Consider the following 13,421-nt stretch of genomic DNA (forward strand, 5'->3'; position numbering starts at 1 on the left):
TTTTATTGTTCTAGAATTTATTAAATGTACTTTTTATTTAAATTTTTTTTTTTAATTCCTGCAAAGTAAAAAAATATATATAATAAGAATATTCACGTCCAGGTAGAACATATCAAAGATTATATTTGATTTCATGTGCGACTTTTACTGAGCTCACAACAGCCGCTTGGGGACAACAACACTGGTCACGTGACCGACGCGGAAGTGACAGTCGCCTCTTCAATGCGGAAGAAGAGAGACGAGTTTGTTTTTTGCGTCTGAAGTTGTTTGTTTATTTTGATAATGAAACCTAATTAGCAGACAACAACAACAACAACAAGGAAACGTGTTTACAGTTTTATCTCAAGCTCAAGTTTGACCGACGTACCAGAAGCTAAATGTCGGGAGGTAATTTACAGGTGAGTGACTTAACTTTCTACCTGCTTACGTAAGACTGACGTCAAGCCGCTTTTAGAGCAGCGACGTGTACAACTCGGTGTATTTAAAACATAAAGATGAACTAACTCGGTGCCAGTGGTTCGAAGTAATACTTAATGTCTTTATTGTCATTTAATTAATAATTTTAGTAATCGGCTTCAAGTGGGGGGGTGGAGACATTTTGGGTTGCCAGGTTGGGGGGGGCATCCCTTTTCCATCATTTCCTCTTTAAACTTTTATTTTAAAAGAAAGTTTGAACTACCTAATATACTATAATGTGTCCTTATTTTACTTGCAATTCATTTTTTAATTATTATTATTATAATTTTATATTCTACAAATATTTGTATATATTTAAATTTGTTGCTGATAATATTTCTGTACCTTTTCCTTAAGTAGGATTTAAAATCAATATATAAGTTGCACTTGTAATATTTTTACTAGGTTGTATTGGTCATTTTCTTTTAATTAATCAAAAATAATTAGAGATTGCCCTTTCAGTACTCACCCATATCACAACTTTATGAGTTGCAACTGATGGATTTATTATTAGTTATTAAATCATTTGTTAACTGGATAGTTTTTTATTTACAACAGCATTATTACCAAATAGAAAAACCTGCCGCAAAGTTCGTATTATCGTTCTTTAACTCCAAAGCGCGTGTCTGAAAGTAATTATTATGAATTAATAAACACATAAGTAACTACTTGCTATTTTATTTTCTATTATAGTTCGTTTTTAAACCATCTACTGTCTCCGTAGCACTCTTGAGATTATTTTTGAATGAATGCTTTATAAATAAAAATGCATTATTATCATTATTATGTCTTTGTTTCGCAGAAAGCTATCGATCTCGCCAGCAAAGCTGCGGCGGAGGACAAAGCCAAGAACTACGAAGAGGCGCTCCGGTGTTACCAGAATGCGGTTCAATACTTCCTTCACGTGGTCAAGTGTGAGGAGCCGGACCCACGTTCTTTCCACTCGTTCTGACGTCCGTGTTTTATTGTTTCCCGTCGTCTGAGTTGACTTCCTGTGTTGCAGACGAGGCTCAGGGCGAGCGAGCGGCGCAGAGCATCCGAGCGAAGTGCCTGGACTACCTGGACCGAGCGGAGCAGCTGAAGGAGTATTTGAAGAAGAAGGAGAACGCTCCTCCGGCCAAACCGGTCAAAGAGTCTGACGACAAAGGGTATTTTATGTTGTATTTATATAACGTATTTATATATCGTTACAGGCAAAATGGACCCAACGTTCTGGGGCAGGTGTTTGAGTTTTATTTAATTTATTTTTTGCGCTCTTTGCGCATTTATTTTTATATGGGTTTTGTGTTTTTGGATGCGTTTTCATTGTTCTATTTGTTGTGAAAATTCTTAATGAATAAAAGACAGAACTTAATTAATTATGTGGGTGTCATAAACGGGGATAATGAGTTAATGACGTTAGCGAAAAACAAAGAAAAAAATCAAAGTGTCGGTCTGTAAACATAATTTACACGACGTGAGATTTCTTTATTAAACGTGCAACAGTTTAGGAAGACTTTTTTTTTTTTTTACTTTAAGGACCTTTAAACCTCAACAACACCGTTGTTTGAGTGTCTTTGAGGTTTAAGAAAAACATGATGAATTAATTTTCTTCCTCGTGAAACGTTTAGCAAAAAACAATGTTCTGAAAATTTTGAAACCTGCATTGTTTACATCCTTGTTTACTTCCTAGCAGTCTTATTTATTATTATTATCTCATCTTCCTCAGTCTTTGCTGCATTTCTCGTTCCTAACTTAAAGTATTTCAGTGGAATAATGTGCACCAAATGAACACCTATAAATAATACCCGATGTATTTATTAATCATTTATTTATTTATTATTATTTATTTATTCATTAAGAATATTAAAATCATTGTTTAATAAAGTGTCATTTGATTCCAGGGATGAAAGTGGTGACGGAGACGACGCCGAGAAAAAGAAGTTTGAAAATCAACTCTCAGGTGAGCAGACGAGACGTTTAGAAGTCGAGAGAAAGAAACTTCGTTCTTCGACACAAACATTTATTACATTTATTACATTTATACGTTTATACGTTTGCATTCATTTCTTTGAGAATTTTATTATCAACCCCCGATGACGAGCCTCCAGTCTCTTGTCAAAAGCTGAGTTTTGACATTTGAACGCATCATAATGAAGTCATAACTTACCTTGCAACACTCAATGCAACCTCCGTTAGCTGTTAGCAGTTAGCAGTTAGCTTCGTTATTTAGCCGAGTGGGAACTAGTTCTCTTTGTGTGTGTGTGTGTGTGTGTGTGTGTGTGTGTGTGTGTGTGTGTGTGTGTGTGTGTGTGTGTGTGTGTGTGTGTGTGTGTGTGTGTGTGTGTGTGTGTGTGTGTGTGTGTGTGTGTGTGTGTGTGTGTGTGTGTGTGTGTGTGTGTGTGTGTGTGTGTGTGTGTGTGTGTGTGTGTGTGTGTGTGTGTGTGTGTGTGTGTGTGTGTGTGTGTGGACGAGAGGCCAAAAAACACTTTTTTGAGGGTTAAAATAAGTACGTTGACCCCGGAGGTCACAGGCGTGTTTTGTATCCCGCGAGACTGCAGACAAAGTATCTGTTTATGTATATATAATAAATATATATAATAAATATATATAATATATGCTCAGTGGGTTTCTTTTGGGGGTTAAAGGTCACTTCCTGGTTACATAAATAAAACTTTGATGCACAATATATATATTTTTGTATTCTAAATGCAGGGTAAGTTAATTGCTACATTTGATCGGAGAAATATACAAAGTATCTATATGAATACGACGCCTCGTGACGCTTTCTTTAAAACCTTCTTCTCTCCCTTCCAGGCGCTATCGTCATGGAAAAGCCCAACATCAAGTGGGACGATGTCGCCGGACTGGAGGGCGCCAAAGAAGCCTTAAAAGAAGCCGTGATCCTGCCCATCAAATTCCCTCATCTGTTCCAAGGTACCCCGAAAAAACAACAACAACAACAACAACAACCGTTCGGGTTTTAAAAAAACCTCCCTTTTTAAAAACGAGGATGCGTTCGATAAACCGCGGGCGTCTTTATTTGTGCAGGAAAGCGAACTCCCTGGAGGGGGATCCTGCTGTTCGGCCCCCCGGGGACCGGGAAGTCCTACCTGGCGAAGGCGGTGGCCACGGAGGCCGGCAACTCCACCTTCTTCTCCATCTCCTCCTCCGACCTCGTGTCCAAGTGGTTGGGCGAGAGTGAAAAGTGAGGCACCCGGACGGTTCCTTTTTTTAAATTTAACGTGAGGTTTGAACCTGCTGACCGCTGCTCTTCCCGTCTCTCTCCAGGTTGGTGAAGAGCCTGTTCACTTTGGCCCGGGAGCACAGGCCGTCCATCATTTTCATCGACGAGATCGACTCCCTCTGCGGCTCCAGGAGCGAGAACGAGAGCGAGGCGGCGCGCAGAATCAAGACGGAGTTCCTCGTCCAGATGCAAGGTGAGCGAGCGAGGGCGGGGGGGGGGGGGGGGGGTGGGATTGCTATTTTTGTTTGTGAGGGGAAGAAATATTGATTTACCTCCTCCATCTTTTTTTTTTTTTTTTTTTCAGGCGTCGGAAACAACAACGAGGGCGTCCTGGTGCTCGGAGCCACGAACATACCGTGGACGCTGGACTCTGCCATCCGGAGAAGGTATTATTTAAATTATATTGTAAATCATAATCGGCTCTAAAAGTGATGAATTTCACCTCTTTTGGTGCCTGACTATTTCATGAATTAAAGGATTTCACAAGGAAAATCCCTTTTTCATTCATATTTTGATTTAATTGCATCATGAGGAATGTAAACGGCAGCAAAAAAAGAAAACACGACATTAAGAACATTTGTCCGTCAGCTCTGACAGAGTCCTGATCCCTGTCCTGCTGAAGTCCTGGACCACGATGGATCCAGGACTTCTGTGAAGAAGTGGTCTCAACAGTCGCCGACCTCCCGCTGCTTTTTATCCGTCTTATTTATCTGCCGCCGGGCATCGGGCAGCCTGGAGCATGCTGGGTAGTGGGAGGGTTAGCTTAGCTCCCACCTGGGCGTCATGCTGAAAGTGTTCTAGTGAAACTGGGATGAGGTGGAAAGAGCTCGAAGGTCTCAAACTAGTTGAGGGTATAAGAGGTTGAATGCTTCGTGAAGGCTGATTTTATTCATTTTTTTGTTGTTGTTTCTCTCAGGTTTGAAAAGAGGATCTACATCCCGCTGCCCGAGGCGCACGCCCGCTCCTTCATGTTCAAGCTGCATCTGGGCTCCACCCCCAGCAGCCTGACGGACGCGGACTTCGTCACCTTGGGCCAAAAGACGGGGGGCTACTCTGGGGCGGACGTCAGCGTCATCGTGAGGGACGCCCTCATGCAGCCCGTCAGGAAGGTCCAGTCCTCCACTCACTTCAAAAAGGTAAAAAAAAAACAACAACACTTGGTTATCCTGCTTGTTGTTGGAACACTTGTATAGAAGTCTATGCTTCATGTCTTAAAGCTGCATTCTCTCTACTGACCACCAGGGGGCGACTCCTCTGGTTGTATAGAAGTCTATGCTTCATGTCTTAAAGCTGCATTCTCTCTCCTGACCACCAGGGGGCGACTCCTCTGGTTGTATAGAAGTCTATGCTTCATGTCTTAAAGCTGCATTCTCTCTCCTGACCACCAGGGGGCGACTCCTCTGGTTGTATAGAAGTCTATGCTTCATGTGTTAAAGCTGCATTCTCTCTACTGACCACCAGGGGGCGACTCCTCTGGTTGTATAGACGTCTATGCTTCATGTGTTAAAGCTGCATTCTCTCTCCTGACCACCAGGGGGCGACTCCTCTGGTTGTATAGAAGTCTATGCTTCATGTGTTAAAGCTGCATTCTCTCTACTGACCACCAGGGGGCGACTCCTCTGGTTGTACAGAAGTCTATGCTTCATGTGTTAAAGCTGCACTCTCTCTCCTGACCACCAGGGGGGCGACTCCTCTGGTTGTATAGAAGTCTATGCTTCATGTGTTAAAGCTGCATTCGCTCTTTTAAGTACCAATAACGAGAGAGTCCACTAATGGTCCCACGCTAAATATACATTATTCATTCCGCCCCCTAAAAAAAAGGTCCGCGGGTCATCGTGGAACAACCCCGACGTGGTGGTGGACGACCTCCTCACCCCGTGTTCGCCGGGCGATCCCAACGCCATCCAGATGACGTGGATGGAGGTTCCCGGGGAGAAGCTCCTGGAGCCGGTGGTGTCCATGGTGAGGAGAGAAGGAGAGCGTTTTCGGGGTCGGAGGTGAAGGGTCGATGGCCGCCGCTCACCTCTGTGGTTGTTTCTCTCTCCCGCAGCCCGACATGCTGAGGTCACTCGCGAGCACCAAGCCCACGGTGAACGACCAGGACCTGGATAAGCTGAAGAAGTTCACGGAGGACTTTGGTCAAGAAGGCTAAATGCAGACGCTTCTCCTCTTCGCTGCGAGCGTCAGTTAAGTTTCTGTGTCAAAAATGGGGAAAATGTAAAAATTAGACTTCCGCTTTAAGACAAAGCACTTGTTTTTATTGGAGAAATGACCAAAAACGATTAATCAATGATCAAAATCTTTTTTCTCCCCAAACTAATCGATCAACTGCACTATTCATCACTAAATTATCGATCCGTCGTGTTTACATCTTCACTTTTTGTACGTTTTATTTGGCGCGTCTCAAAAAACAAAGGCGACCACCATCACTCAATGGGCGGTCCCGCCGCAGTGGGTCAATGCATAGTTTCAACACTACGTGCCTTCTTAATATCGTCTTTTTGTTGCACTGAACACAGTTTCACGGTCGGCTTTTTATATATTTATACTGTCAAATTTATGAATACGGACTTTCTTTTGAACATGTGAATAACCTTTTACTGGTTGTTTTAGTTTCTCTGTACGCAAAGTTATCATCACCAGCTCTAAATGGGCCTTCTGGGTTTCTAGTGAGTTCATAAATTATATTAAATGTTGTACTTTTTTTTTTTTTCTAAAGCATTTGTAAATGCCGTCTATGCGTAAATCATCTGCACTTAAACTTTCAGACCCTTGTGGTCGGTTCCTGAGTGATGTGAATTACTTTATATATATTTTATATATATATATATAATATCTTTATTATATATAATATCTATTATATATTATATATATAATTTTTATATATATATATATATATATATATATATATATGCGCTCAGTGGGTTTCTTTTGGGGGTTAAAGGTCACTTCCTGGTTACATAAATAAAACTTGTTGGGATTTGATGCACGATGACTGCATCCTACGCGACAACGTCTCAGGGTTAAAATAAACAAAGAAACAACACGAGTCTTTATTACTTTTGTGAACATATATTTTTAATTGTTGAAAATACATCTGTTAGTTAACTATCATATGTATTTTTGTATTCTAAATGCAGGGTAGATCGTAAGTTACTTGGTACATTTGATAGGAGAAATATATAAAAATGACATTACGCTGCTTGCACAAAGCTGATCATTTGCTTCAATTAAATAACTCTTAAAGCATCTCGTGGTGAGTGAGTGAGTCATTAATAAAAGATATGTGGTTTCTTTGAAGAGCAGAACAAACATGTTGGAGTTGCTTTTAATGAACTCCATACAATTAATGAAAAATGGAAAGAAATCGGAGTGAAAGTTCAAGTCATTTGGAGTGAAAAAGACCTGATTTGTGTTTGTGCATACTGCCACAAACCTACTGAAATGAAAACCAAAATATCAAAGAAAACAAACAAACAAGAAAAGTATATATGTATATACAGCTGCCAATGAAAACATGACCAATAAATAGTGCATGCACATACGAGTTAGGAGTGACGTCCCTTTTCACTTCAAAGCACATCCAGTGTTTCCGTGTGTGTGTGTGTGAGCATATATTCACAACTTAAAACAGACGAGTAAGACATGTCAAACAAAGTAAAGGTCGAGTACAGAGAGGGGAAAACACAAAGGAAAACAGAAGTGCACCTATTAATTACCTGTTACCGGTAATTCTGCAAATAATTAAGGACAAATGTGCTCCATGAATCAGAGACAAACACAATGGAGGACCTGAAATAAACATAAACAGAGAAGTGTCTTTCCTGTTATTTAAATAACTCTATAAATAGAAGAGATGCACCGGTCGCAAGCTCCAAAACACTTTTCGTTTATGCAGTGAATCATAATTCTTTTAAATCGGCAGAGAGAATTGCAGTCGGTCCAGCGTGAAGGTTTCTACCGCCATCTAGTGGCGAGGTTGCAGAATGCAACCAATTGCAAAGCGTGTGGGAGAACTTCTGTGGGCACAACTTGCGTAAATGCATAAACGGCTCATCCTGAGCTAACGCAGACACACTTGATAATATTATATTCCATTTCTCACCCTAGATGCGTCACACTGTACCTTTTTGGGAGTAATTGTTGTGTATTTTTTTGGTTAAATAACATTCATATTCAGACATTACATAGCGAGTAGGAAACTGCCACACGGGGCATATGAGAAAGTGCTGACAGTATTTACTATGTGTGTGTGTGTATATATATATATATATATATACACACACACAGGGGGGGTGCGCTTACTAGATGTACGTTAATTAAGACACTAGAAGACGGCGAAGAGGGAGCCGATCGCCAGACCGGTCGCCGCTCCGGCGATCATCCCCAAAGCCACGTCGCCTCCGTCTTCCCACTGGCGTTCCCGAATAACGGTCTGGTTCACTCCGGGAGCGCCGTACCCGCCTAGAGACAAAACACACACACACAGACACACACACGGTGTCTCGTTTCAGTTTCCTTTGGTATTTTGCTAAACTGGGCTCGCCCCCGAGAGACGTGCGGTCTCACCGTGGTACTGATACGGATAAGCCACGGCGTACGGCTGCCCGTCGGGAGAGTACACGATCTGCGCGGCGTGCGGTGGAGGTGCGACGTACTCTCCGTACGGACCCGGAGCGAAGACCTGCTGGAACAACGACAAGACAAAGAGCCACTGTTGATCCTCTGTGGGCCCTTCATGTGACTGAGGAGACAATCGATGCAGTGTTAATGGGACTGTTGAGTGGAGCTCTTCATGGATACACCAGGAGATGGGGCGTATGTAATTCAGGTAAACGTTGATTTATTTGTCACGTAACTTCCGTAGTTATTTCAAGCCAAACCATCTTTTCCTCACCGAGTCTGATTTGTTGTTGCCTAAATCTAACAGAGTTGTTTCCTGCGAAAAATGGAAGTTTATTTTGAAAAGGTAACGAGCGGAAGATTGTCGCCTGTTGCTGGACTTCCGTAGGAAAAGCGTCTGCGAACTGAGGTGTAACACGTTCGTAAGATATCGTACAAACGTGAGGAATACGCTGCACATTCACACCGTTTATTCCTTTTACCTGAGGCGGGGGAGCGTATTCTGAGTAGACGGGAGGAGCCGACGGCCTCACTTCCTGTGCAAAGCCGATCTGAGGTGCAGGAACCGCCTAAAAAAAAGGACAAAAAATAACATCACACTTCGCAGTCGAGAATTCAAAATATGAGTTCACAAAGCCAGTTTCGTGTTCTACGCCCGTTTTGGATCACGGAAATCATTTTTTTTCTAACAGTTTAAGTCACAGCTCATTCATTAATAAGACAGATAAACATAGACAGGTTGTTGTTGTTGTTTTTACAACAACTTCCTGCTCTTATTTTGGTAACAAATCAAAACATTAAAACCTCACCGCATTAATCCTGGCCTCCTGAAGCGCCATGGTCCACACCCTGCAGCACAGAGTGGAAACTAAGGATTCAATTCAATCACATTTATTTAGCAGCGCCCCCAAAAATCACAAATCGGCCTCAGCGGGGCGTTGCAATCTGCACACGGACGACGTCCTCCGGCTCAGGGAACACACGGAGGAGGAGCATCGCTCTCCCGGGACGCACAGAAGTGCAATAGATAAATGTAGAGTAACGTCTTAGCTAAACATTTAAAAAAGGGGGGAGTGGCCAAACTAATGCATCGAAGTGATAATAAAGACTCGTCTTACAGAGCGTCATCCGCACTCTCTGCACACAGGCTGATGACGCGGCCGTCCCGGCACACGATCTGGAGAAAGGAATCGCGCATCTTCCCCTCCGGCGGGTTCAGCTCTGAGGGGAAGATACAAAGAGGGAGGTGAAAACGTTTCAGATATTAAATATGAACAAACGCTGTTGTTGTTGTTGTTGACAGACGACGACGACGGCCACCTTGACATGCGGCGGAGCTGCGGATGTTGATGCAGTCGACCCTCATGTGGAGGTCGTCCTCCATGTTGCTCCGCTGTTGGTCGTTGTAGAACACGAGGCGGCCGTCGGCCCACAAGTCAAACCAGTTCCTCTTCCACCGGCGCAGTATGGTGCCTTTGGATGGAAATATAATGCAGTGGGAGTTCATTCATAAAGCGTATCGCGTAGTGTCACAGCATCTTTAAACTGCTCTATGATGAGTATTGCTTGTTATCCATAAATTGTTAAACTGGGTACTCACTTTGTCGATGGAGCCAACCGCTCTTTACCATAGCCATGTTAACCTGAAACAATAATATAGATTTATATATGTATATGTAGACATATACACGTCGGTCAGTAACTGTCAGTAATGAACTGATTATATACCTCGTCATACTGTTGATATGTTATTGTTATATAGTATACGATGCAATGCAATCATTTTTATTTTGAGAACTAATTATAGTAATTATTAGCTTATCAAACAACCAGCTCTTGTGTAAATACCATACGCACCCTGTGACTGTACCTCGTGAACAGTATTTCAGAACGATTATTGTCTGTAATGTCTACGTTGTTTGTATTATTGGTCACATGGTCGCATATCTATGTATAATGCATCACATTTCATGTACTGTACGTCAAATGTATGTTTATTATACATATGTTGTGTTAGATAAACTAAATAATAATAAAATACAATATGATACCATATTATATTTGATATTTGATTAAATAATGCACTATACTACATATGTCATATCTTACACTATGTTCTACTATATACTATGTTACACTATACTACAATACTACTACACCTTATACCATGTCTCTTATCCCACACTGCATCAGAACTTTATTATTGTAAAGGATCTTGTATAGTTTCTATTCTACAACTAATTTATGTTTATGTCGCTCCTATTATTTATTTCAGGTTATTTCTATGCTTATATATAATTCATAATGAGCTTATGTCATTACCAGGCGTGACACGTTTACCACCATATGGTAGTGACTATTACTATATTGTTATATTATTGTGTCTTATATTATTATGTATTATTATTATATTCTTCTTCTTTATTATTATTATATTATTATTTATTTATTGTATTATTATTATATATTATTACTTTTGAATTATTATTGAATATTATTATTTAATACGAACTGTATTTAACTACCAGGACAATCAAATGACGAGTCGCTCAGATATCGTGGTTGTCATGGCACCTAGCTGGCCTAACGGTAACGGCTGGTGTCTCCAAGCAACAGGCCACTTTAGCTCGGCGAGTTTTTGTTGTCTAGGTTAGCCAACTAGCTTAACCGAAAGTCTCGTGCGTGACGTGGGGTTCCGATCCGCCGCACTAGTTCACGCCGCTCGCCGCTGAGCTAGCTTTAAAACACAACGCGTGCGTGTGCGAAGGCGGAGTGTCGTTTATGGGATACTTACTTGATTTGGGTGCGTGTTTTCTGAAGGAAAATAAATAAATAAAAGATGGACGGCTTTCGCGAAGGAGGCAGCAGAAACCCGGAAGTGAGATGGAAGAAGTCAACAAAAAAGTAGACGACGCCCCTCCTCGGAGTCAAGAAAGAAGCTGGACCGGTAAACCCGATTGGACGCGGCCGGGAGAGCCGCTACTTGCCCCTCGCTAGTTGCCCTTAAGCCCCGCCCGGGGGGGGGGGGGGGGGGCGTTTGTTTTGGATGACGTGACCTGTCAGCAGGCAGCGTTGGGACGTGCGCGCGAACTCGGCAAGGGCGCGCTCGTTCGTCTCATGCTGGTGGGCGGGGCGATGTGTTGAAATCGACATGATGGATATATTCAAGTCGACGTTATGAGATAACAAGTCATAACTATGAGATACAAAGTCATAATTATGAGATACAAAGTCGACATGAGATAACAAGTCATAACTGTGAGATAACAAGTCATAATTATGAGATAACAAGTCATAACTGTGAGATAACAAGTCATAATTATGAGATAACAAGTCATAACTGTGAGATAACAAGTCATAATTATGAGATAACAAGTCATAACTGTGAGATAACAAGTCATAATTATGAGATAACAAGTCATAACTATGAGATAACAAGTCATAACTATGAGATACAAAGTCTAAATTATGAGATACAAAGTCGACATTATGAGATAACAAGTCATAACTATGAGATAACAAGTCATAATTATGAGATACAAAGTCGACATGAGATAACAAGTCATAACTGTGAGATAAGTCATAATTATGAGATAACAAGTCATAACTATGAGATAACAAGTCATAATTATGAGATAACAAGTCATAATTATGAGATACAAAGTCGACATTATGAGATACAAAGTCGACATTATGAGATAACAAGTCATAACTGTGAGATAACAAGTCATAACTATGAGATAACAAGTCATAATTATGAGATACAAAGTCGACATTATGAGATACAAAGTCGACGTTATGAGATAACAAGTCATAACTATGAGATACAAAGTCATAATTATGAGATACAAAGTCGACATTATGAGATACAAAGTCGACATTATGAGATAACAAATCATACTTATGAGATAAGTCATAACTATGAGATAACAAGTCATAACTATGAGATAACAAGTCATAACTATGAGATACAAAGTCATAATTATGAGATACAAAGTCGACATTATGAGATACAAAGTCGACATTATGAGATAACAAATCATACTTATGAGATAAGTCATAACTATGAGATAACAAGTCATAACTATGAGATAACAAGTCTAAATTATGAGTTACAAAGTCGACATTATGAGATACAAAGTCGACATTATGAGATAACAAATCATACTTATGAGATAAGTCATAATTATGAGATAACAAGTCATAATTATGAGATACATGTCGACACTATGAGATACAAAGTCTAAATTATGAGATACAAAGTCATAATTATGAGATAACAAATCATAACTATGAGATACAAGTCGACATTATGAGATAACAAATCATAATTATGAGATACAAAGTCTAAATTATGAGATACAAAGTCATAATTATGAGATAACAAATCATAACTATGAGATACAAGTCGACATTATGAGCTACAAGTCATAATTATGAAATAAAGTCATAATACGATAAAAAGTCTTAATTATCAGATAAAAAGATGATGAGATAACAAGTCATAATTATGAGCTAAAGTGAAAATTATGAGATACAAAGTCATAATTATGAGATAACAAGTCATAACTATGAGATAACAAGTCATAATTATGAGATAACAAGTCATAACTGTGAGATAACAAGTCATAATTATGAGATAACAAGTCATAACTATGAGATACAAGTCGACATTATGAGCTACAAAGTCATAATTATGAAATAAAGTCATAATAATTAATTATCAGATAAAAAAATGATGAGATAACAAGTCATAATTCTGAGCTACAAAGTCGAAATTGTCAGATAAAGTCATAATTATGAGATAACAAGTCATAACTATGAGATAACAAGTCATAATTATGAGATAACAAGTCATAACTATGAGATAACAAGTCATAATTATGAGATAACAAGTTATAACTATGAGATAACAAGTCATAATTATGAGATAACAAGTCATAACTATGAGATAACAAGTCATAATTATGAGATAACAAGTCATAACTATGAGATACAAAGTCATAATTATGAGATACAAGTCGACATTATGAGATAACAAATCATAATTATGAGATACAAAGTCATAATTATGAGATAACAAGTCATAACTATGAGATACAAGTCGACATTATGA

General features: G+C 39.9%; 2 protein-coding genes across 4 annotated transcripts; one reads left to right on the top strand and one right to left on the bottom strand.

The window, feature by feature from the left end:
- Nucleotides 1-191: 191 nt before the first annotated feature.
- LOC117729449 (vacuolar protein sorting-associated protein 4B-like) lies at nt 192-6,931 on the top strand. Its single transcript, XM_034530488.1, has 11 exons — nt 192-398; nt 1,259-1,370; nt 1,460-1,604; nt 2,340-2,398; nt 3,253-3,372; nt 3,487-3,643; nt 3,727-3,875; nt 3,987-4,068; nt 4,599-4,818; nt 5,504-5,644; nt 5,733-6,931. The coding sequence occupies exons 1-11, from the start codon at nt 378-380 to the stop codon at nt 5,832-5,834; spliced, it is 1,308 nt and encodes a 435-aa protein (XP_034386379.1). The 5' UTR covers nt 192-377; the 3' UTR covers nt 5,835-6,931.
- plekhb2 (pleckstrin homology domain containing, family B (evectins) member 2) lies at nt 6,740-11,384 on the bottom strand. Of its 3 annotated transcripts, none has more exons than XM_034530491.1 (8): nt 11,100-11,343; nt 9,906-9,948; nt 9,626-9,778; nt 9,424-9,526; nt 9,115-9,154; nt 8,788-8,874; nt 8,252-8,369; nt 6,740-8,146 (listed from the first exon to the last, which is right to left on the bottom strand). In XM_034530491.1, the coding sequence occupies exons 2-8, from the start codon at nt 9,940-9,942 to the stop codon at nt 8,010-8,012; spliced, it is 675 nt and encodes a 224-aa protein (XP_034386382.1). In that variant the 5' UTR covers nt 9,943-9,948; nt 11,100-11,343; the 3' UTR covers nt 6,740-8,009. The 3 variants fall into 3 exon arrangements, with proteins under 3 accessions (XP_034386382.1, XP_034386383.1, XP_034386381.1); XM_034530492.1 differs by having other exon boundaries at nt 6,744-8,146; nt 8,252-8,366; nt 11,100-11,381; XM_034530490.1 differs by having other exon boundaries at nt 7,647-8,146; nt 8,252-8,426; nt 11,100-11,384.
- Nucleotides 11,385-13,421: the final 2,037 nt, after the last annotated feature.

Source organism: Cyclopterus lumpus, chromosome 4, assembly GCF_009769545.1.
Source record: "Cyclopterus lumpus isolate fCycLum1 chromosome 4, fCycLum1.pri, whole genome shotgun sequence".
NCBI classification, from domain to species: Eukaryota; Metazoa; Chordata; class Actinopteri; order Perciformes; family Cyclopteridae; genus Cyclopterus; species Cyclopterus lumpus.